The sequence below is a fragment of the Grampus griseus genome (assembly GCF_964374135.1).
Source record: "Grampus griseus genome assembly, chromosome: 5".
NCBI lineage: Eukaryota > Metazoa > Chordata > Mammalia > Artiodactyla > Delphinidae > Grampus > Grampus griseus.
In genome coordinates, this window is record NC_138998.1 from 83886732 (window position 1) to 83909109 (window position 22378).

At 37.0% G+C, this 22378-nt stretch overlaps 1 protein-coding gene across 2 annotated transcripts in view; it reads right to left on the reverse strand.

Moving 5' to 3' along the window:
* The window catches only part of GRAMD1C (GRAM domain containing 1C), a gene marked incomplete at both ends in the record, with an annotated part of 78341 nt that overhangs the window by 30213 nt on the left and 25750 nt on the right, over positions 1-22378 (reverse strand). For both annotated transcript variants that reach the window (XM_082654128.1, XM_082654129.1), the window contains one exon: positions 18760-18840. In XM_082654128.1, coding sequence (XP_082510254.1) covers positions 18760-18840 — 81 coding nt within the window. The remainder of the gene's footprint in view (positions 1-18759; positions 18841-22378) is intronic.

Here is a 22378-nt window from a genome sequence, read left to right on the forward strand (position 1 = left end):
AGGATCACTAGTGGTAGAGAAAGAAACCACTGTTCTTGATCCTAAAGGTACCCACACACATTTCTGATCCCCACTCCAGAAGAACCATTTGTGAATGGCTTTTTTTTTTTTCACAATAGCAGTTAGCTCATACTAATAATTAGCTCAATATTCCAAAGATGTTATCTTTGAAACAATTTTAGTGTCATAAATGCATGGTTAACTTTATAAAGAGAAACAAGCAATATTTCAATATACTTGTGGAAGAGTAACCTTTTATAAAAACTCTTCTGAAATAATAGGTATCAAAGTATTCCAAAAGCAAACTAAAGCAAGTAGATAAACAATGAGCTAAACACTCAGACAGCGTTCTAAGAGTGAAAGAAATGAAACTTATAAGTAAAATAGTAACAACAAAAATACAATTTTATTTGACTACATCAATAAATGTTTTAAATATATTATCAAATACTATCAGGAAGTTAATAGCAGAGTAATTTCAATATACTTTTAATCTGTTAATTAAATTTAAACATATATGGTTAATAGAAAACAAAATAGAACTCATTTAACTTGTCACCTTATAGATTTGCTAATTTGTTAAAAATGACTTTTTCTACAAAGTCACAAAAATGATTATTTACAGCCATGCTGAATATTCAAACATTAAAACATATACCCAGACTGATATTCATAATTCTTTCAATAATCAGCAGCAGAACCAGGGTTAAGGAACCTTAAAAAACAACTTAAATTTTAAACAAAGGCTGACCACCTACCTGCTAACAATAGGGAGGAAGGCTCCCCGTTCAACCTGCTGAGCACTTGAGCAAAATAAAGAGGAATCAAGCAGTAATCAGATAAGGCTCAAAAGTCAGATCAATTTCTGGCCCAGAAAGCTTTGTATTCTAAGTACACTGCAAAGTCTTTATCTGCAGCAGAGTTCCAAACATTTAGTGACAACCATGCTTCAATCTTCTAGTTTTGTTATGAGAAGTTTTCCTTATAAAAGACAAGCTCTACTATAATTTAAGGCAAATGATTTGTCACTTCCTGGTTTGTAGTATCAGCACTCTTATCCAAGGCTGCCCTTCAGAATGCAGAATTGGAAGTTACACCTCACTCTACAGGTTCCTAAGCCACTCCTACTAGAAGAGGGTAGGTAAACAGGGTTTTATTAAAGAGACAGTTCCCAATTTCTTCTGTTCTACACACTGATTAGAAACAAAAAAATGCAAATGAAAATATCTTGCCTATGCTCAATTATGTAAAATGCTTATTGCAATATGATTTTAATCTCATTTTTAAAATTAAATATATTAAGGGTTAAATTTTCTTCTCCATGCTAATACTTCCTATTCAATTCCGGCAATGTCATTGCTTCTTCATACCCCACTTCTTCAGTACTAATGTCACATCCCCATCAGACTCCTGCATTAACCCTTTACAACTATCAAGGATTGCAACTCTTGAGTACTGTAAATGGAACGTCAGGAAATGTCAAGAAGAATGAGCTATTCAGGTGGAGCAATTCCAAGAAGCAGGCGGCATATCTTTCATCACTGAAAAGTTTACATGTTGATTACTCAATAATTCTTTCCTTTAGAAATATTTTTTCCTTTATTCAGAATAATTTCCTGGCAGCGACCTACCTGGACTATAATAAACACTATAGAGAGTCTCATCTACCAGTTCTAATTTATTTCCCAGAAGAAAAATTTTCTTCTAAATGAAAAATCAAATCTTGCCCTAATTTCTACCTAGCTAGAAACAGCTACCTAACTGTTCCATCTAGTCTGGTAAAGTGTGTAGACATGTCAAACGCTACTTGATAGACTGCAAGGATCAACCTTTTGGGGGGAGATAGGGTTGCTAAAATCTAATCATTTTATACAACAGCAGAATGAGGGACCAAAGCAACACTGGAGGATACTACTCGCTCAAACTGAAGAGAGCTCACTATGGGGCTAGCTTTTACTCCCTAAAAACCAGTGCTCTTGGCATATGATGGCAGGTCTTACTGACCTAAACCATAGATACGTATCCTCACTGTACCATGGTAACCAAATAGCTATGAGAAAAATATACATTAATTGTACTGTAAATGATTTTTATATACTTTTGCTAAATATAAAAATCTCTTATAGTAAACCACTGGATATGGAGCAGAGCTGAGCTCAGTAGGTTTAAGAGGGAAAACAGAACCTAAGACTGGGCCCAAAGAAAGTCTGGCATGCAAAGGCTGAGTGGAAGAGGAGGAAAAAAGGACAGAAAAATACAAGAGAGGTAGAGCAAGGTTCAGAAAGAATGATATGGAAGTCAAGGGAAGAAGGTGTTTCAAAATAGAGGGAGTGTGCCGTGGTGTGAAATGCTGCTGAAATATCAAGTAAGATGAACACACGTACACCAAATCCAAGTGTGCAGAGAAGTGGAGCGGCCTGGCAAGCCAGTTCACCATGACTCAGGAGGGCGGGGAGAGGAAGACACAGAGAAGAAGAAGGAAAGAGTCAGCGGGGAAGGGGGAAGCAGTCAGGTCATGAAGAGCCTGTATTCCACGCTAAATAGAAAAAGCCACCTATTAGTTACACATAGAAAAGCAACAAGTTCAGAAGTGCGTTTTTAAAAGATCCACTTTTAAAATGACTACTTTTTTGGTAACAACCTAAAGCAGTGGTCCCCAACCTTTTTGGCACCAGGGACCTAATGTGAGCAATGGGGCGCATCAGATGAAGCTTCGCTCGCTCACCTCCTGCTGTGTGGCCCAGTTCCTAACAGGAACCTAACAACCCCCCCAGGGCGTTGGGGTCCCCAGGTTGGGGACCCCTGACCTAAAGGACAGATTAGAGTGTTAAAAAGAGATCCGTAGGAGACTACTGTAACGGTTCAAGCTAGAAATGATGAGGGCCTTGATGACCAACATGACATGTTGGCAAAGAGGTAAGACACAAGGATGCACCAGGTTTCTGGCTTGGGTGACTGGGCAGGAGGAGGCATACTGCACTGACCAAGGGAAAATAGGTGGAGGAGTTCTGCCAACCAGAAAGGTCAACAAGAGGGAACAATATACAAATACTAATACTTCTACACTGCCAGGTTATTATAGAATATGTGACTAAAATACTTAGCAATCTGCATTTTTTTCCTGGTAGATTTGAATACTGTACTTATTAGATTTATAGGACTACTGGAAAACGTCTAGATTTCCAAGTAATTCCAAAAGAAAGAATCATTGGAGAGGGGCATAAGCAGTAATAAGAGGTTTGATAAGGCTGAGGAGTCTGCAGAAAAAAGCTGTATGACACTCTTCTGAAAGGTCTCAAAGGTGACACTAACTTGATAAACTAACCACTGTTTGCAGAATGGCCTCAGCACTGTTGACATCCTAGAGATGCACTCAGATCAGCTGACTCAAACCAGCCACACTCACAAGCTGCATGTACATGCTCCGTAGTAAATATACTAATGCATAGTAGGGGAACGATCTTTTCTAATCATCAGAATTCGTTCATCCTACCTGGAGAACCTGAATATTCAGGTATTCAGGTACCTGAATACCTTGGAAATCAGACTAGTAATCAGAAATTTGCATGATAAGCATGAAGTCAGAGCAAAGGTAGACAGTGTTAAAGGAAAAACTACTGTGACACTGATGGAGCCTGACGATTCATCTCTGTCCTATCTTTGTACATTTCTCTAGTGGTCAAAGTCTGCCTCTGTGACTTTGCTTTTCTGGCCTAAGTCTTAAGTTCTTGGCCTAAGTCTGGCCAAGCCCCCTTCAGACCAACACATTCTTTCTTTATATATACTAATACAATCAGTAAACTGTTTTAAATCCTTTTTTCCCCAACCCACTTGAGGAACAGGATACTCTCCTGTCATCCTTCAACTAGAGATTCCCAAGATAGAAGATGGAGTGACATGTATCAAAATTGGAAGACGGTGGGTCTGTATACATTGACAAAACACCCCTCATAACCTCCTCCCTAATTCTGACACATGCCTCCTACTTCTGGCCTTTGGGAATAAGCCTGAAAGCCATTCTGTCTCTTTAAGCTTTAGAATTTAAAATGAGCACAGATTTCTGCTCTGTTAGGCCCCGGATTTAAACATCTACTCTCAATATGTACTCTTAAATTTCCATGGAGAGCTAGCTTCCCAGTAGCCCCCGTGTACTGGCAAGAGATACCACTATTATCTCTCAGAGAAAAAATAGTACAAAAAGAACAATTTCATTCTGTACACATCCTGCCTGTATTATTAGCATGAGTAATCCTAAATATAATAATATGATAATATCACTAGAAACATAAAAGTATTAATGAGGCTGGAGTGGTGGGCTGGGGCCAGATCATACAGTCTCTATAAACAATTAAAAATTTTTATCCAAGGGTGATGAGTATTCAGCAGGAAGCTAACATTAGCAGGTATGCATTTTTTTTTTTTCAAAAAAAGATGAGTTTGGTTTAGTATTGTTCAGAGGTTAAAAAACTGTTTCTGTAAAAGACCACAGAGTAAATATTTCAGGCTTTGTGGTCTATTTAGTCTCTGTTGCAACTACTCAACTCTGCCTCTGTAGTGTGAAACCAACCACAGACAACACATAAAGAATGAGCATGGCTGTGTTTCCATAAAATTTTATTAATGGACATTGAAATTTGAATTTCATATAATTGTCAGGAAATATAAATGTAAAACCACTCCTACTTTGTGGACCATACGAAAATAGGCAGGAAGACTGGCTCTGATACAAAACATGGAAGGGGGTGGGCCTTAAACTCAAACAAAAGTGGAGGGCTGGAGTGGGGAAGGGCTGAGAGGTTCTTTACAAAAGACAGTAAACATCAATTGTTTGTAACCGAGAATGGAGCTGCCACAGTCTCCTGGCCTCACAAATCTCAGTCAATGTGCTATCTGCAAGAAGGGTGCTAAATTCAAAGATTGTGAACTAAGCTGAAGTGCTATTAATTACAGCATGAATGACATGGTGACAGTTTAGACACATGTCTAAACATTGAAGACATATGGTAAGCTAACTCAAATACCTGAAATAAACTGTCCTTTCTGAAGCAATGCATCAGAGGAACCTTACGAATGAAAAAAAAAAATGTACTTTTAAAAGCATTCTTTCTCAAAGGCACCATATTTGCCTCCAGCTTTTTCCCCTTTTGTAGATTTATCTTACTGGAGAATTAAATAAAACACACACACACACACAGATTTAAAATCACTCTATTGTCTTAATCAATCTTACTGGAATAGTCTTTTATCTAGATTAATATGCTATGCCTTTAAGGCTTTATTACGCAAACAGCAAGCAAAAGTAACACATATTTACTTTTACTCTCAAACTCCCTAATTAAAAGTAAACATGATTATAGTATTCTGAACTTAAATTCCTAAAATAGTTTGAATATATACAAAATTTATTATTCAAGTTACTTGTGTTGTTTTCTAGAATTTTGTAGTTAGGCTGTGTATTTTATGAATTTTGGTTTTTACCTTCTCTTTTAAAAAATAGTATTACAAAAGATCAAGGCGTCTAACCAATGTGGCTTTATCACTTTAAAAAACTAGAAGACAACTAAGGCTCGTAAAATTACAGACAATACTAAGACTACATCAAGCACCCAGCACTATGCCTGGCACCTAATAGTTCCTAAGTGGGAGTTACTATTATTGTTATACATATTACCATGGTAAAAAGAATTGTTCTTCAAAGATCACTAGAAGAACACAGGAAGGGTAGCTTTGTTGTTGATTTTGTTTTCTAATTCCTTTTCTGGGTGGATTCTACAGTGTTCAAAATTCCAATTAGGACAGTTTTAAACCTGAGATTTCAACTTTCATTAAGTCTGTATAGTACTTAACATATAGTATATGCATAAACATTGATTTTTGTCACAGTATAGAGCAGAAATGGTAACCGTTCTCTTTATTAAAATGAGAGTAGAGCGATATTCCCTGGCGGCGCAGGGGTTAAGACTCTGCACTTTCACTGCCGAGGCTGCGGGTTCAATCACTGGTGGGGGAACTAACATCCCGCAAGCCGAGCAGCATGGCCAAAAAATTAAAAAAAAAAAAAAAGGGTATAGTGTCCGCTTGAAATAGAGTTGCATGTTCAATGTTAAAGATAACCAAATAATCCAAAGATCTGAAAGGTATAACTACAGTAACGATGGTGATACTCCTCGTGTACACATCAAGAACACGGGTGACATGAGGATCTTTTCAAAAAGGGTTAGATTTTACTCCCAGCCAGCATACAAGACATTTCTGGGCTATGGTGGCCTCAGAAGTAGTCTGGAATTCCCTCTCTTTCTCCCACTTCAAAGAGCTTTTTTTTTTTCTTTTTTCATTAAATTTCAGATCTCAGTTTCTCCCTGGCTCATCTGTAAGCCTGAACTTTGTCATTTCCCAGGAGGTATTTGTTTTCGTGAGGATGCATCCCAACTTACCCCAGTGTGGTAAGCACAAAAGTGATTTGCAGAGGACACTCAGATCTAGGGTATAGCCAAACGTAGGCTGCATAACAGTCTTTGGTTCCTTGTTAGCATGAGAGAACGCACCTGGGAGATTCCCAGAGTACTCGAAAAAAATTGGCATTTGGGGGCAGGGTTAGCCATGCCATGTCCCTAGAGCAACACTGGAGTTTCCAGCCCCCTTCCTGCAGCACGACCTGGTAGGGCACAGTGGAGCTGCGGGGGGCTCATGCCTTAGCACATCTGCTCCGTGCTCTCCCAGGTGGCTGCCATGCACCGCTGGACCTGGCACCCGCGGGCCCACCGCCCTAAGCATCTCCCAGGTTAGGAGCATGGGCATGGGGAGACTGGGCGCCCAAACTCCTAGAAAGACTCAAGGGGGTGGGGGGAGCTTGGGCTTGGGGCTGCCCTGCCAGCCTTAAACGTTCCCTTAAGGAGGGAGGAGGGTCTGTGCTTGGCAAGTTCCCCCACCCCCACCCACTTCTCTCCTCCATCTCCCAACTTCCAGATCACCTTGAGTCCCCCAGCACTGCTGCAAAGTGAAAGCATCCGAGCAGAGCACTGTTTGAAAGACCCAGACCTCAGCAGCTGCCTGAAAAACTGGAAGTCATTCAATCCTAAGAGCCCTTAGGCAAAAGCTGTGCACTCCAGTGAGGAGCTGAGCTGGGTAGCGGGGAGGAGAGGAGGTCAAGTTTCTGCCAGTGGTGGTTAAGCTCCTGCTGCAAAGAAGGAGCCTTTCTTATCAGCTGGAAATCTCTACTCTTCCCCCAAACCATTTTTTAAAAAAGTAACAGTTTTACTGAGCTATAATTTACATACCATAAAGTTCACTTTTCTAAAAGCATACAGTATGGATGTTCCTTAAAAAAACTAAAAATACAGCTACCATATGATCCAGCAATCCCAATCCTGGGCATATATCCGGGGAAAACCAAAATTTGAAAAGATACATGCACCCCAGTGTTCATTGCAGCAAGATTTACAATAGCCAAGACATGGAAGCAACCTAAATGGCTATCAACAGAGGAAGGGATAAAGAAGATGTGGTACCTATATATAATGGAATATTAATCAGCCATAAAAAAGAATGAAATAATGCCATTTGCAGCAATATGGATGGACCTAGAGATTATCATACTAAGTGAGGTAAGTCAGACACAGAAAGACAAATACCATATGATATCACTTACATGTGGAATCTAAAAACTGATACAAATGAACTTACAAAACAGATTCACAGATTTAGAAAACAAACTTGTGTTTATCAAAGGGGAAAGATGGTGGGGAGGGATAAATTAACAGTTTGGGATTAACAGATACACACTACTATATATAATATAGATAATTAACAAGTACCTACTGTATAGCGCAGGAAACTCTACTCAATACTCTGTAATAACCTATATGGGAAAAGAATCTGAGAAAGAATAGATACATGTATTTGTATTGGTATAACTAAATCACTTTGCTGTACACCAGAAACTAACACAACATTGTAAATCAACTATACTCCAATATAAAATAAAAATCTTTTTTAAAGTTTTTACAAAATAATGGCTATAGAGAAATAAATGTCTGTTTAAAAAAAATTTTTAAATAACAAATAACAGCTTTACTAAGCTATAATTCACATACCATAAAATTCACTTTTCTAAAAGCATACAATTCAGTAGTATTTAGCATATCCTGAGCTGTACAACTATCACTACGAATTTTAGAATATTTTCATCAAACCAAAAAGGTGGCCAAATTCATTAGCAGTCACTCCTCATTCCTCCCTCCCCCTGGCAACAAATTTATTTTCAACTACTATGAATTTGCCTATTCTGGTCATTTAATAAAAACAGAATCATACAATATGTGTTCCTTTGGGACTGGTTTCTTTCACATAGCATGTTTCAAGGTTTACCATGTTGTACCATGTATCAGTAATTCACTCCTTTTTATTGCTGAATAATATTCCATTTTATGAATATACATTTTGTATATTTTTATGTATACTTTCATCTGTTGATGTTTCTATTTTTGTCCACTATGAATAATGCTATGAATATTTGACTGCAAGATTGTGTGTGAACATATGCTTTCAATTTTCTTGCATACAGCCCTAGAAATGGAATTGCTGGGTCATATGGTAGCTCTATATTCAACATTTTGAGAAAACTACCAAACTGTTTTTCAAATTTTTCAAAGTTTTACAATGCCACCAGCAATGCATGAGGGCTCTAGTTTACCTACATCTTCAACATGAGGTAATGTCTGTCTTTTTATTTTAGCCATCCCAGTGGGTGTGAAGTGGTATCTCACTGTGGTTTTGATTTACGTTTCTCTAACAGCTAATGACACTAAGCATCTCTGCATGCACTTGGTTATTTATATATGTTCTTTGGAGAAATTACAATTCAAATCCTTTGCCCACTTTTTAATTGGTTATTTGTCTTTTTCTTGTTGAGTTGCAAGAATTCTTTATATACTCTTAACTTGCACATATTTCCTCTCCAGATATATAACTCTGGATGCAAATACCTTATCAGATATATAACTTGCAGATATCTTCTCCATGAGTTAGTTGCCTTTTCCCTCTCTTGATGGACTCCTTCAAACACAAAGTTTTTAATTTTGATGAAATCCAATTTATCTATTTTTTTCCTTCGTCCCTTGAGCTTTTGATGTCATATCTAAGAAACCATTGTCTAATCCAAAGGTTATGAGTATTTATACCTACAGTTTCTTCTGAGAGTTTTATACTTTTAGACCTTGCATTTAGGTCCATGATCCATTCTGAGTTAATTTTTGTATATGGTATGAAGTAGGGGTTAAAATTCATTCTTTTGCATGTTGATATCTAGTTATTCCAGCACCATTTGGTAAAAAGACTATTTATTCCCCACTGAATTATCTTGGTAACCTTGTCAAAAATCAATTTATGATTGATAATTAATTTTAAGATTTTACTTCTAGATTCTCAATTCTATGCCATTAATCTATGTCTAGACTTTTGCCAGGTATACTGCCTTGATTACTGCAGGTTTGTAGTAAACATTGAAATCAAGAAGTGTTAAGTCCTCCAATATTATGAACCAAATTGTAGTCCCCCAAATTCACATGCTGAAGCTCCAACCCCCAATATGACTATACTTGGAGACAGAGATTTTAAGGAGGAAATTAAGGTTAAATGAAGTTGCTATGGTCCGAATTGTGTCCCCCCCAAATCCATATGTTGAAACCCCAACTCCCAATGTATTTGGCGATGGCGCCTTTGGGTTCCAGAACTCCAAGAAAATAAATTTCTATTGTTTAAGCCATTCAGTCTATGGCATTTTTTAAATGGCAGACCTAACAGACTAATTCATCCAACTTTGTTCTTCTTTTTCAAGATTGTTCTTGCTATTCTGGGTACCTTGCATTTCCATATGAATTTTAGAATCCACTTCTAAATTTCTACAAAAATGCCAGTTGGTATTCTGATACGCATTGCACTGAATCTGCAGATTAATTTGGGGAGTACTGCCATCTTAACAATATTAAGTCTTCTAATCCATGAGCATAAGATTCTTTTCATTTACTTAAGTCTCCTTTAATTTCTTTCAACTATGTCCAGTAGCTTTCAGTGTACGTGTCTTATACTTCTGTTAAATTTATTCCCAAGTATTTTATTCTTTTCTGATGCTATTGTAAATAAATTTTTTAAAATTTCTATTATCAGATTGTTTATTGTGAATGTACAGAAATATAAGTAATCTTTGTATTTTGATCATGCATTCTGCAACATTACTGAACTTATTTATTGGTTCTCGCACATTTTTATTGGTTTTCTTAGGATTTTATATACAAAAAAACATGTCATCTGTCAATGGAGATAGTTTTATTTCTTCATTTTGTTTTTCTTTGGAAATGACAGATCTTTCTTAGAGCTTTTATTAATTTCATGTTGTGTATATCACTATAGTATATAAAATAGATACACGGATTGAAATATAAACTTACCAAAGAGAACTTATCTCCAGGCAGTTTTTCTGTTTGAAGAACTAAAATAAATAGTTCTTAAAATTTTTTTTAATTTTTTAATTTAATTTTATTTATTTTCTTATATAGCAGGTTCTTATTAGTCATCAATTTTATACACATCAGTGTATACAGGTCAATGCCAATTGCCCAATTCATCACACACACCCCCACCCCCCCGTGGCTTTCCCCCTTGGTGTCCATACGTTTGTTCTCTACATCTGTGTCTCAACTTCTGCCCTGCAAACCGGTTCATCTGTACCATTTTTCTAGGTTCCACATACATAAATTAATACAATAATGCAATATTTGTTTTTCTCTTTCTGACTTACTTCACTCCGTATGACAGTCTCTAGATCCATCCACGTCTCAACAAATGATTTAATTTCATTCCTTTTTATGGCTGAGTAATATTCCATTGTACATATGTACCACATCTTCTTTATCCATTCATCTGTCGATGGGCATTTAGGTTGCTTCCATGACCTGGCTATTGTAAATAGTGCTGCAATGAATATTGGGGTGCATGTGTCTTTTTGAATTATGGTTTTCTCTGGGTATATGCCCAGTAGTGGGATTGCTGGATCATATGGTAATTCAATTTTTAGTTTTTTAAGGAACCACCATACTGTTCTCCATAGTGGCTGTATCAATTCACATTCCCACCAACAGTGCAAGAGGGTTCCCTTTTCTCCACACCCTCTCCAGCATTTGTTGTTTGTAGATTTTCTGATGATGCCCATTCTAACTGGTGTGAGGTGATACCTCATTGTAGTTTTGATTTGCATTTCTCTAATAATTAGTAATGTTGAGCAGCTTTTCATGTGCTTCTTGGCCATCTGTATATCTTCTTTGGAGAAATGTCTATTTAGGTCTTCTGCCAATTTTTGGATTGGGTTGTTTGTTTCTTTAATATAGAGCTGCATGAGCTGTTTACATATTTTGGAGATTAATCCTTTGTCCATTGATTTGTTTGCAAATATTTTCTCCCATTCTGACGGTTGTCTTTTCGTCTTGTTTATGGTTTCCTTTGCTGTGCAAAAGCTTTAAATTTCATTAGGTCCCATTTGTTTATTTTTGTTTTTCTTTCCATTACTCTAGGAGGTGGATCAAAAAAGATCTTGCTGTGATTTATGTCAAGAGTGTTCTTCCTATGTTTTCCTCTAAGAGTTTTATAGTTTCCGGTCTTACATTTAGGTCTCGAATCAATTTTGAGGTTTTTTTTGTGTACGGTGTTAGGGAGTGTTCTAATTTCATTCTTTTACATGTAGCTGTCCAGTTTTCCCAGCAACACTTATTGAAGAGACTGTCTTTTCTCCATTGTATATCCTTGCCTCCTTTGTCATAGATTAGTTGACCATAGGTGCATGGGTTTATCTCTGGGCTTTGTATCTTGTTCCATTGATCGATGTTTCTGCTTTTGTGCCAGTACCATATTGTCTTGATTACTGTAGCTTTGTGGTATAGTCTGAAGTCAGGGAGTCTGATTCCTCCAGCTCCCTTTTTTTCCCTCAAGACTGCTTTGGCTATTCGGGGTCTTCTGTGTCTCCATACAAATTTTAAGACTTTTTGTTCTAGTTCTGTAAAAAATGCCACTGGTAAATTGATAGGGATTGCACTGAATCTGTAGATTGCTTTGGGTTGTACAGTCATTTTCACAATATTGATTCTTCCAATCCAAGAACATGGTCTATCTCTCCATCTGTTGGTATCATCTTTCATTTCTTTCACCAGTGTCTTATAGTTTTCTGCATACAGGTCTTTTGTCTCCCTAGGTAGGTTTCTTCCTAGGTATTTTATTCTTTTTGTTGCAGTGGTAAATGGGAGTGTTTCCTTAATTTCTCTTTCAGATTTTTCATCATTAGTGTATAGGAATGCAAGAGATTTCTGTGTATTAATTTTGCATCCTGCAACTTTACCAAATTCATTGATTAGCTCTAGTAGTTTTCTGGTGGCATTTTTATGATTCTCTATGTATAGCATCATGTCATCTGCAAACAGTGACAGTTTTACTTCTTCTTTTCCTATTTGGATTCCTTTTATTTTTTTTTTCTTCTCTGATTGCCATGGCTAGGACTTCCAAAACTATGTTAAATAATAGTGGCAAGAGTGGACATCCTTGTCTTGTTCCTGATCTTAGAGGAAATGCTTTCAGTTTTTCACCACTGAGAATGATGTTTGCTGTGGGTTTGTCGTATATGGCCTTCATTATGTTGAGGTAGGTTCCCTCTATGCCCACTTTCTGAAGAGTTTTTATCATAAATGGGTGTTGAATTTTGTCAAGAGCTTTTTCTGCATCTATTTAGATGATCATATGGTTTTTATGCTTCAGTTTGATACTATGGTGTATCACATTGATTGATTTACGTATATTGAAGAATCCTTGCATCCCTGGGATAAATCCCACTTGATCATGATGTATGATCCTTTTAATGTGTTGTTGGATTCTGTTTGCTAGTATTTTGTTGAGGATTTTTGCATCTATATTCATCAGTGATATTGGTCTGTAATTTGATTTTTTTGTAGTACCTCTGTCTGGTGTTGGTATCAGGGTGATGGTGGCCTCGTAGAATGAGTTAGGGAATGTTCCTTCCTCTGCAATTTTTTGGAAGAGTTTGAGAAGGACGGGTGTTAGCTCTTCTCTAAATGTTTGATAGAATTCACCTGTGAATCCATCCGGTCCTGGACTTTTCTTTGTTGGAAGATTTTTAATCACAGTTTCAATTTCATTACTTGTGATTAGTCTGTTCATATTTTCTGTTTCTTCCTGGTTCAGTCTTGGAAGGTTATACCTTTCTAAGAATCTGTCCATTTCTTCCAGGTTGTCCATTTTATTGGCATAGAGTTGCTTGTAGTAGTCTCTTAGGATGCTTTGTATTTCTGTGGTTTCTGTTGTAACTTCTCCTTTTTCATTTCTAATTTTATTGATTTCAGTCCTCTCCCTCTTTTTCTTGATGAGTCTGGCTAATGGTTTCTCAATTTTGTTTATCTTCTCAAAGAAGCAGCTTTTAGTATTATTGATCTTTGCTATTGTTTCTTTGTTTCTATTTCATTTATTTCTGCTCTGATCTTTATGATATCTTTCCTTCTGCTAACTTTGGGTTTTGTTTGTTCTTCTTTCTCTAGTTCCTTTAGGTGTAACGTTAGATTGTTTACTTGAGATGTTTCCTGTTTCTTGAGGTAGGCTTGAACAGCTATAAACTTCCCTCTTAGAACTGCTTTTGCTGCATCCCATAGGTTTTGGATCATCGTGTTTTCATTGTCATTTGTCTCCTGGCATTTTTTTATTTCCTCTTTGATTTCTTCAGTGATCTCTTGGTTATTTAGTAACGTATTGTTTAGACTCCATGTGTTTGTGTTTTTTACGTTTTCCTCCCTGTAATTGATTTCTAATCTCAGAGCATTGTGGTCAGAAAAGATGATTGATATGATTTCAATTTTCTTAAACTTATTGAGGCTTGATTTGTGACCCAAGATGTGATCTATGCTGGAGAATGTTCCGTGCGCACTGGAGAAGAAAGCGTAATCTGCTGTTTTTGGATGGAATGCCCTATAAATATCAATTAAATCTATCTGGTCTATTGTGTCATTTAAAGCTTCTGTTTCCTTATTAATTTCTGTTTGGATGATCTGTCCATTGGTGTAAGTGAGGTGTTAAAGTCCCCCACTATTATTGTATTACTGTCGATTTCCTCTTTTACAGCTGTTAGCAGTTGCCTTATGTATTGAGGTGCTCCTATGTTGGGTGCATATATATTTATAATTGTTATATATTCTTCTTGGATTGATCCCTTGATCATTATGTAGTGTCCTTCCTTGACTCTTGTAACATTCTTTATTTTAAAGTCTATTTTATCTGATATGAGTATTGCTACTCCAGCTTTCTTTTGATTTCCATTTACATGGAATATCTTTTTCCGTCCCCTCACTTTTAGTCTGTATGTGTCCCTACGTCTGAAGTGGGTCTCTTGTAGACAGCATATAGATGGGTCTTGTTTTTGTATCCATTCAGCAAGCCTGTGTCTTTTGGTTGGAGCACTTAATCCATTCATGTTTAAGGTAATTATCGATATGTATGTTCCTGTGACCATTTTCTTAATTGTTTTGGGTTTGCTTTTGTAGGTCCTTTTCTTCTCTTGTGTTTCCCACTTAGAGAAATTCCTTTAGCATTTATTGTAGAGCTGGTTTGGTGTGCTGAATTCTCTTAGCTTTTCTTTTCTGTAAAGCTTTTGATTTCTCCATCGAATCTGAATGAGATCCTTGCTGGGTAGAGTAATCTTGGTTGTAGGTTCTTCCCTTTCATTACTTTAAGTATATCATGCCACCCCCTTCTGGCTTGTAGAGTTTCTGCTGAGAAATCAGCTGTTAACCTTATGGGAGTTCCCTTGTATGTTATTTGTCGTTTTTCCCTTGCTGCTTTCAATAACTTTTCTTTGTCTTTGATTTTTTCCAATTTGATTACTATGTGTCTTGGCATGTTTCTCCTTGGGTTTATCCTGTATGGGACTCTCTGTGCTTCCTGGACTTGGGTGGCTATTTCCTTTCCCATGTTAGGGAAGTTTTCGACTATAATCTCTTCAAATATTTTCTCGGGTCCTTTCCCTCTCTCTTCTCCTTCTGGGACCCCTATAATTCAAATGTTGATACATTTAATGTTGTCCCAGAGGTCTCTTAGGCTGTTTTCATTTCTTTTCATTCTTTTTTCTTTGTTCTGTTCCGCAGCAGTGAATTCCACCGTTCTGTCTTCCAGGTCACTTATCCTTTCTTCTGCCTCAGTTATTCTGCTATTGATTCCTTCTAGTGTAGTTTTCATTTCAGTTATTGTACTGTTCATCTCTGTTTGTTTGTTCTTTAATTCTTCTAGGTCTTTGTTTAACATTTCTTGCATCTTCTCGATCTTTGCCTCCATACTTTTTCCGAGGTCCTGGATCATCTTCACTATCATTATTCTGAATTCTTTTTCTGGAAGGTTGCCTATCTCCACTTCATTTAGTTGTTTTTCTGAGGTTTTATCTTGTTCCTTCATCTGGTACACAGCCCTCTGCCTTTTCATCTTGTCTATATTTCTGTGAATGTGGTTTTTGTTCCACAGGCTGCAGGATTGTAGTTCTTCTTGCTTCTGCTGTCTCTATTTCTTCATTTTTAATGTGGGTGTCTTTTACTTCTTTTTCTTGCCTAATTTCCCTGGCTAGAACCTTCAATACAATGTTGAACAGACGTGGCAAGAAAGGACATCCTTGCCTTGCTCCTGACCTTAAGGCGGAAGCATTAGTCTCTCACCATTAAATATGTAGGTGTGAATTTTATCATGCTGTTGAAATTTCCTGCTAGCCCTAGCCTGTTTTATTTTTTATCATGAAAGAATGTTGGATTCTGTCAAATATTTTTCCTGTATTAATTGAGATGATCATGTTTTTTGTCCTCTATTCTAATATAGTGTATTGCATTGATCAATTTTCATATGTTGAACAACCTTGTATAAATCATGGCATATAATCTTTTTATATGTTGCTGACTTTGGTTTGCTAATATTTTCTTGAGGATTTTTGTGTCTACATTCATAGACACAATGAACATAAATATTGGTCTGTAGTTTTCTTGTGATGTTCTTTGTCTGTTTTGGGTATCAAGGTAATACAGGCTTCATAAGACTGAGTTGGGAAGTGTTCCCTCCTATTTAATTTCTTGGAATACTTTGTGAATGACTGAAAGATTGGTATTAATTCTACGGTAACATTTGGCAGGATTCACCAATGAAACCATCTGGGCCTGAGCTTTTCTCTGTAGGTAGATTTTTGATTACTAATTCAATCTCTTTCCTTGTTATAGGTCTATTCAGATTTTCTATTTCTGATTGAGTCAGTTTTAATAGTTTGTGACATTCTAGGTATTTGTCCATTTCATTTAGGTTAACTAATTTTTTGGCATACAATTGTTCATAGTATAAACGCTTTATTTTTGTAAGGCCAGTAGTAATGTTACCACTTTCACTTCTGAATGTAATAATTTTAATTTTTTCTTGGTAACCCTAGGTAAAGGTTTGTCAATTTTGTTGATCTTTTCAAATAAAGAACTTTTGGTTCTGTTGATTAGCACTATTTTTCTATTCTTTATTTCATACATTTCTCTTTTTTTTATAAATTTATTTATTATTTTTGGTTGCATTGGGTCTTTGTTGCTGCATGCAGGCTTTCTCTAGTTGCGGTAAGTGGGGGCCGCTCTTTTTTGTGGTGTGCAGGCTTCTCTTGTTGCAGAGCATGGGCTCTAGGTACGCACGCTTCAGTAGTTGTGGCACACAGGCTCAGTAGTTGTGGTTTGCGGGCTCTAGAGCACAGGCTCAGTAGTTGTGGGACATGGGCTTAGTTGTTCCATGGCATGTGGGATCTTCCCAAACCAGGGATCGAACCCATGTCCCCTGTATTGGCAGGCAGATTCTTAACCACTGCACCACCAGTGAAGTCCCATATATTTCTCTTCTAATCTTTATTATTTCCTTGCTTCTATTTGCTTTCAGTTTAGTTTCCTCTTTCTTTTCTCATTTCTTAAGGTAGAAAGTTTATTGATTTGAGATCACTCTTCTTTTTAAATATAGGTGTTTATAGTTATAAATTCCCCTCTTAAGCCCTGCTTTAGCTGTATCTCATACGTCTTGGTATGTTGTGTTTTTGTTTTCATTTAACTCAAAGTATTTTCTAATTTCCCTTGTGATTTCTTCTTTCACCATTGGCTTTCTAGGCGTGTTATGCTTAATACCCACTTTTTTGTAAATTTCCCAAATTTTCTTCTGTTACTGAATTCTAATTTCATTCCATTGTGATCAGAGAACACATTTTGTATTATTTCAATCCTTTTGAATTTATTAAGGCTTGTTTTATGACCTAGTGTATGGTCTAGTCTGAGAATGTTCCATGTACACTTGAGAAGGATGTGTATTCTGTTTTGAGTGGAATGTTCCACAGATGTCTTTTAGTTCTAGTTATATAGTTTTGTTCATCTTCTATTTCCTTGTTCTGTCTAGTTATTCTATACATCATTTAAAGTGGGGTACTGAAATCTCCCAACTATTATTGTTAAATTGTCTATTTTTCTCTTCAGTTCTGCCAGTTTTTGTTCCATGTAACTTATTTATTTATTTATTTTTATGTAGTGATTTATTTCTGTCCCATATATTTTAGAGTTCTCTTATTAGATGCATATAAGTCTATAATTATTATGAATTCCAGATGGATTGACCTTTTTATTATTATAAAATATTCTTCCTTGTCTCTACTAATTTTTGTCTTTAAGCTTATTTTGTCTGATATAACTATAGTCACTTCGGCTCTCTTTTGGATATTGTTTCCATAGTATATCTTTTTCTATGCTTTCACTTTCCATCTGTTTCTATCTTTAAATCTAATGTGTCTATATATGGAATCTAAAAACGAAAATGATTCTGAAGAACCTAGGGGCAGGACAGGAATAAAGATGCAGACGTAGAGAATAGACTTGAGGACGTGGGGAGGGGGAAGGGTAAGCTGGGATGAAGTGAGATAGTGGCATATACATATATACACTACCAAATGTAAAATAGATAGCTAGTGGGAAGCAGCCGCCATAGCACAGGGAGATCAGCTCAGTGCTTTGTGAACACCTAGAGGGGTGGGATAGGGAGGGTGGGGGGGAGACGCAAGAAGGGGGAGATATGGGGTTATATGTGTATGTATAGCTGATTCACATTGTTATAAAGCAGAAACTAACACACCATTGTAAGGCAATTATACTCCAATAAAGATGTTAAAAAAAATAAAAAATAAAAAAATCTAATGTGTCTCTTATAGATAGCATGTAGTTGGATCATGTTTATCTCTGCCTTCTGCTTGAGGAGTTTAATCCACTTATGTTTAACGATTTAATGTAATGTCTGCTATCTTGCTATTTGTCCTCTTGCTAATGTAATGTCTGCTATCTTATTAGGTCTTTTTTGTCCCTCTATTCCTCCATTACTGCCTTCTTATGTGTTAAATAGATATTTCTAGTGTGCCATTTTCATTCCCTTTATGTTTCTTTTACCATATTTTGGATGGTAAGTTATTATTAAGTTATTTTCTTGGTGGTTACTCTGGGGATTACAATTAACATCTTAACTTGTAACTATGGATTTTGTTTTGCTTCAAGTTTCTTCTTGGATTTGAATAGTCTAGTCAAAATTAACCACAGAAAAATAAAAAAGAGCTTTCAACTCACAAACACTGTTTAGGTACACACTGGGAGGTTGCTATTATAACAAGCACCAGCCTCTGGTATGAACACTTACCTTGTCTAACAGTACGTTCTGCCACAACCTAAAGATACTGAGGTAACTTCTATCCCTGGCAGCAAAAGATGTGAAGAAAAACTGCAAAGACAAATAATAGGACAATTTTAATGTCATGGAAAAAAAAGGGAAAGTATCTGTCATGACAGTCTGCTGTGACTTGATATAGTCAAAGCAAACTAGTAGGTCACCACTGCCTACTTTATATACTAATTTTTGTTAAAGTTTTCATTATAATAGAAAAAAACCACATAACTGGTGCTGAACAAGGTGTCTTTTAAAATTGTACCTTACAGCAAAATAACTTTATCAATATTTACTAGGGAAAGGAGCTTGAACTGGGTAGCTATTTACATCCATTGTAGTTTAATTATTAAAATCAATCTAAATAAACTTATGAAAAAAATTAAAATTTTATTTATTCTGAACTTTGCAGAGAGATACAATTTGGTGGCCGTTTGAGCCAAATATACACAAAGAATAAGAGAAAACTGCAAGTGGACTTCAGAGATAGATTTATTTTAAGGATCCTAATTTAAAATTATATCATCTTTCATAGTCTTCTAAAAAAATCCAGAAATACATAATCTCAATTAATGATAGATATAAAACACCCATGTTAACACTAAACTTTGCTTTCAATGTTGTATAAGAAAAATAGCATACTTCAATCTATAATTCCATGTTTGCTTTTAATCCCATCTCTTCCTCTGCATGTAAATGATTTTTGCAAAGTCGTACCTTATAATAGGCTTTTATGAGAAAATATGACAAGTGGCAGCACCAAATACAGTCTCTCAGTGGATCGTCTCTTCTGATCCCCCAGTTAGTGACTTTGCATGACTGACCGGCTATTTTTAGGAATGAGAAAGCTCAGTTCCATTTTTGATTTATTAAATAAAATGCCAAACAAAATAGTATTTGAGGTGTTTATATTTTTCATAGAAAGGTTTTAAAGTAGTATTTTTCCAGTTAATAAACTGAAACCTAGTTTATATAATATTCTTCAAAAAGCAAAACTTTTTATCATGGGGATATATCTAGGAGCTCTTCCAAACACAATTACACATATAATATTGTGACCTAATGATCACTATTTACTACCCTTTATCTCCTTTTCTTAGACCAAATTTTAACAATCTTACAACCCTGTATGTAGATATATAGATAAGAAAAATCTCCTAGTCCATCTCTTTTTCACCATGGTGTTATGCTTATTATTCCCACTTTTTAAACTAAATACTTTGCTATCAACTTTATCCACTCTTATATACCAAAACCACATTCTCAACTCCTTAACACTCCCATCTTTCTGGGCAATCCATGTAAATTACCATCTTATTTTATTCCTTGTTAGATATCCAACTTCAAAAATTTACTAATAGGGCTTCCCTGGTGGCACAGTGGTTGAGAGTCCGCCTGCCGATGCAGGTGACGCAGGTTCGTGCCCCGGTCCGGGAAGATCCCACATGCCGCGGAGCGGCTGGGCCCCTGAGCCATGGCCGTTGAGCCTGCGCGCCCGGAGCCTGGGCTCCGCAACGGGAGAGGCCACAGCAGTGAGAGGCCCGCGTACGGCAAAAAAAAAAAAAAAAAAAAAAAAAAAATTTACTAATATATCTTGCTTCTGTAATAACCTTAGAGAGTTCCCTGGTTGCCTACTGGTTAGGATTCCAGGCTTTCACTGCCATGGCCTGGGTTCAGTCCCTGGTTGGGGAACTGAGATCCCATAAGTTGTGCAGCGCAGCCAAATAATAAATAATAATTATTATAATAATAACCTTAATTTGTGAGGAGTTCTGCATAATAACATCTCTAAGCTGCTGGGGCATAGAACGTATGCTAGAAACGAAAACAACTAAAAGTACAATGATTAACCTTCCCTTAACCATACAGTGCATGGAGGGATAAATATTTAGTGTAGATTTTTTTTTCTCCATGATGATGGTAAAAGAGATCACTGAATCAATACAGTGAGGTAGTTAGGACCAGTGTCTCTGCAATTAAACTACCTGGGTTCATATCCTGGTTCTACCACTCAGTTCTATGACTTTGAGTCACTTTTATTTTCTTTAGTTTCCTCATCTACAAAATGAGAATAATTTCAGTAACAAATTTTTGTGAGAACTAAATGAGAAAATACATGTAAAAAAAACTTAGCACAATATTTAGAACAAGTATGTTCGGCAAATACTAGCTGTGGTTATCATTATTAAAATTTAAATGCTTGGCCTTCCCTGGTGGCGCAGTGGTTGAGAGTCCGCCTGCCGATGCAGGGGACACGGGTTCGTGCCCTGGTCCGGGAAGATCCCACATGCCACGGAGCGGCTGGGCCCGTGAGCCATGGCCGCTGAGCCTGCGCGTCCGGAGCCTGTGCTCCGCAACAGGAGAAGCCACAGCAGTGAGAGGTCCGCGTACCGCAAAAAAAAAAAAAAAAAAAGAATAAGCTTATTTTAGGTCTTGTTCCCTTCCTGAACAGTTTGGCCCTAAAGCTGTTTAGCGGAACAGAGGAAAGCAAGGCATCCACGCTAGAGGTAAGGGCAGGGGCGGAGGAGCTGCAGTAGCCCAAAGCAGGGTGTCAGCACCAGAGAAGAATGAGGAGGTTGTCCTCGTAGAAGGGCTGCCCTGTGTGGAGTATCAGAGCCCAAGCAGGGTGAGGAGAGCTTTTTCAGGATGAGAGCCCTAGTGTGGTGGTGGGATGGGCAGCAACCTGACTCTACGTGTCAGAAATCAAGTGTAGGGAAGGGGCGGCAGAGGAGATGAAGATGCGTTACATACAGGTCCACTGATCAAAGTAAATATATTAAGGATAATGGGAGCCTGGTTTCTCTCAGTCAGGGAAGGGAGTTACAAATACAAAAGGAAAGGGATTTCCCCGGCAGTCCAGTGGTTGAGATTCCGCACTCCCAATGCAGGGGGCATGGGTTCCATCCCGGTCAGGGAACTAAGATCCCACATGTCACATGGTGCAGCCAAAAAAAAATGAAGGGGAAAAGTCAAAATAACTCTGTGTTGTTGGACTAGAATTAGAGGTATTCATGTGAATTGGTGATTTACCATTCATAGATAGACAGATAAACTTAGATGTGTAAGTGGGAATATACATGTGCGTATTATGTATATAGGTGTGTAATTTATATATATATTGTATATCCCCTTGTTCTGCCCAGTTAGAGGGCTCAAACAGTGACACCCTATAGCAATGAACAAACTGGCTTCTAAATATCAGTCTCCCCCAAAAGAAAACAGGACTTCTTGGAGAAATGGCTGATTCCAGGACTGAGGCAGAGAAAACCTGTACCATCTTGTGCTAAAAAGCAAGAAAGTGCTCAAATAATGCTGAGAATGGTCAAAAGGACACCGGAGCCAGCTTGAGGGGGCTCCCACTGGCCAAATTTGGGACAATTTGAGCATCAGAATAAATAATGATAGCAATGGATTATAATTCATTGAATAAAATAAGAAGCTATGAGGTCATATTGATATAAGTAAATAAATGAATACATTTTATGAGGCATAGTATATTTACATAGTTTCAAAGTAGTTGACCACAAAACATTATTACAAAGGAACATAGACTAACTTTACAGTAATATCTGGCAGACACCACCTTATTCAATTG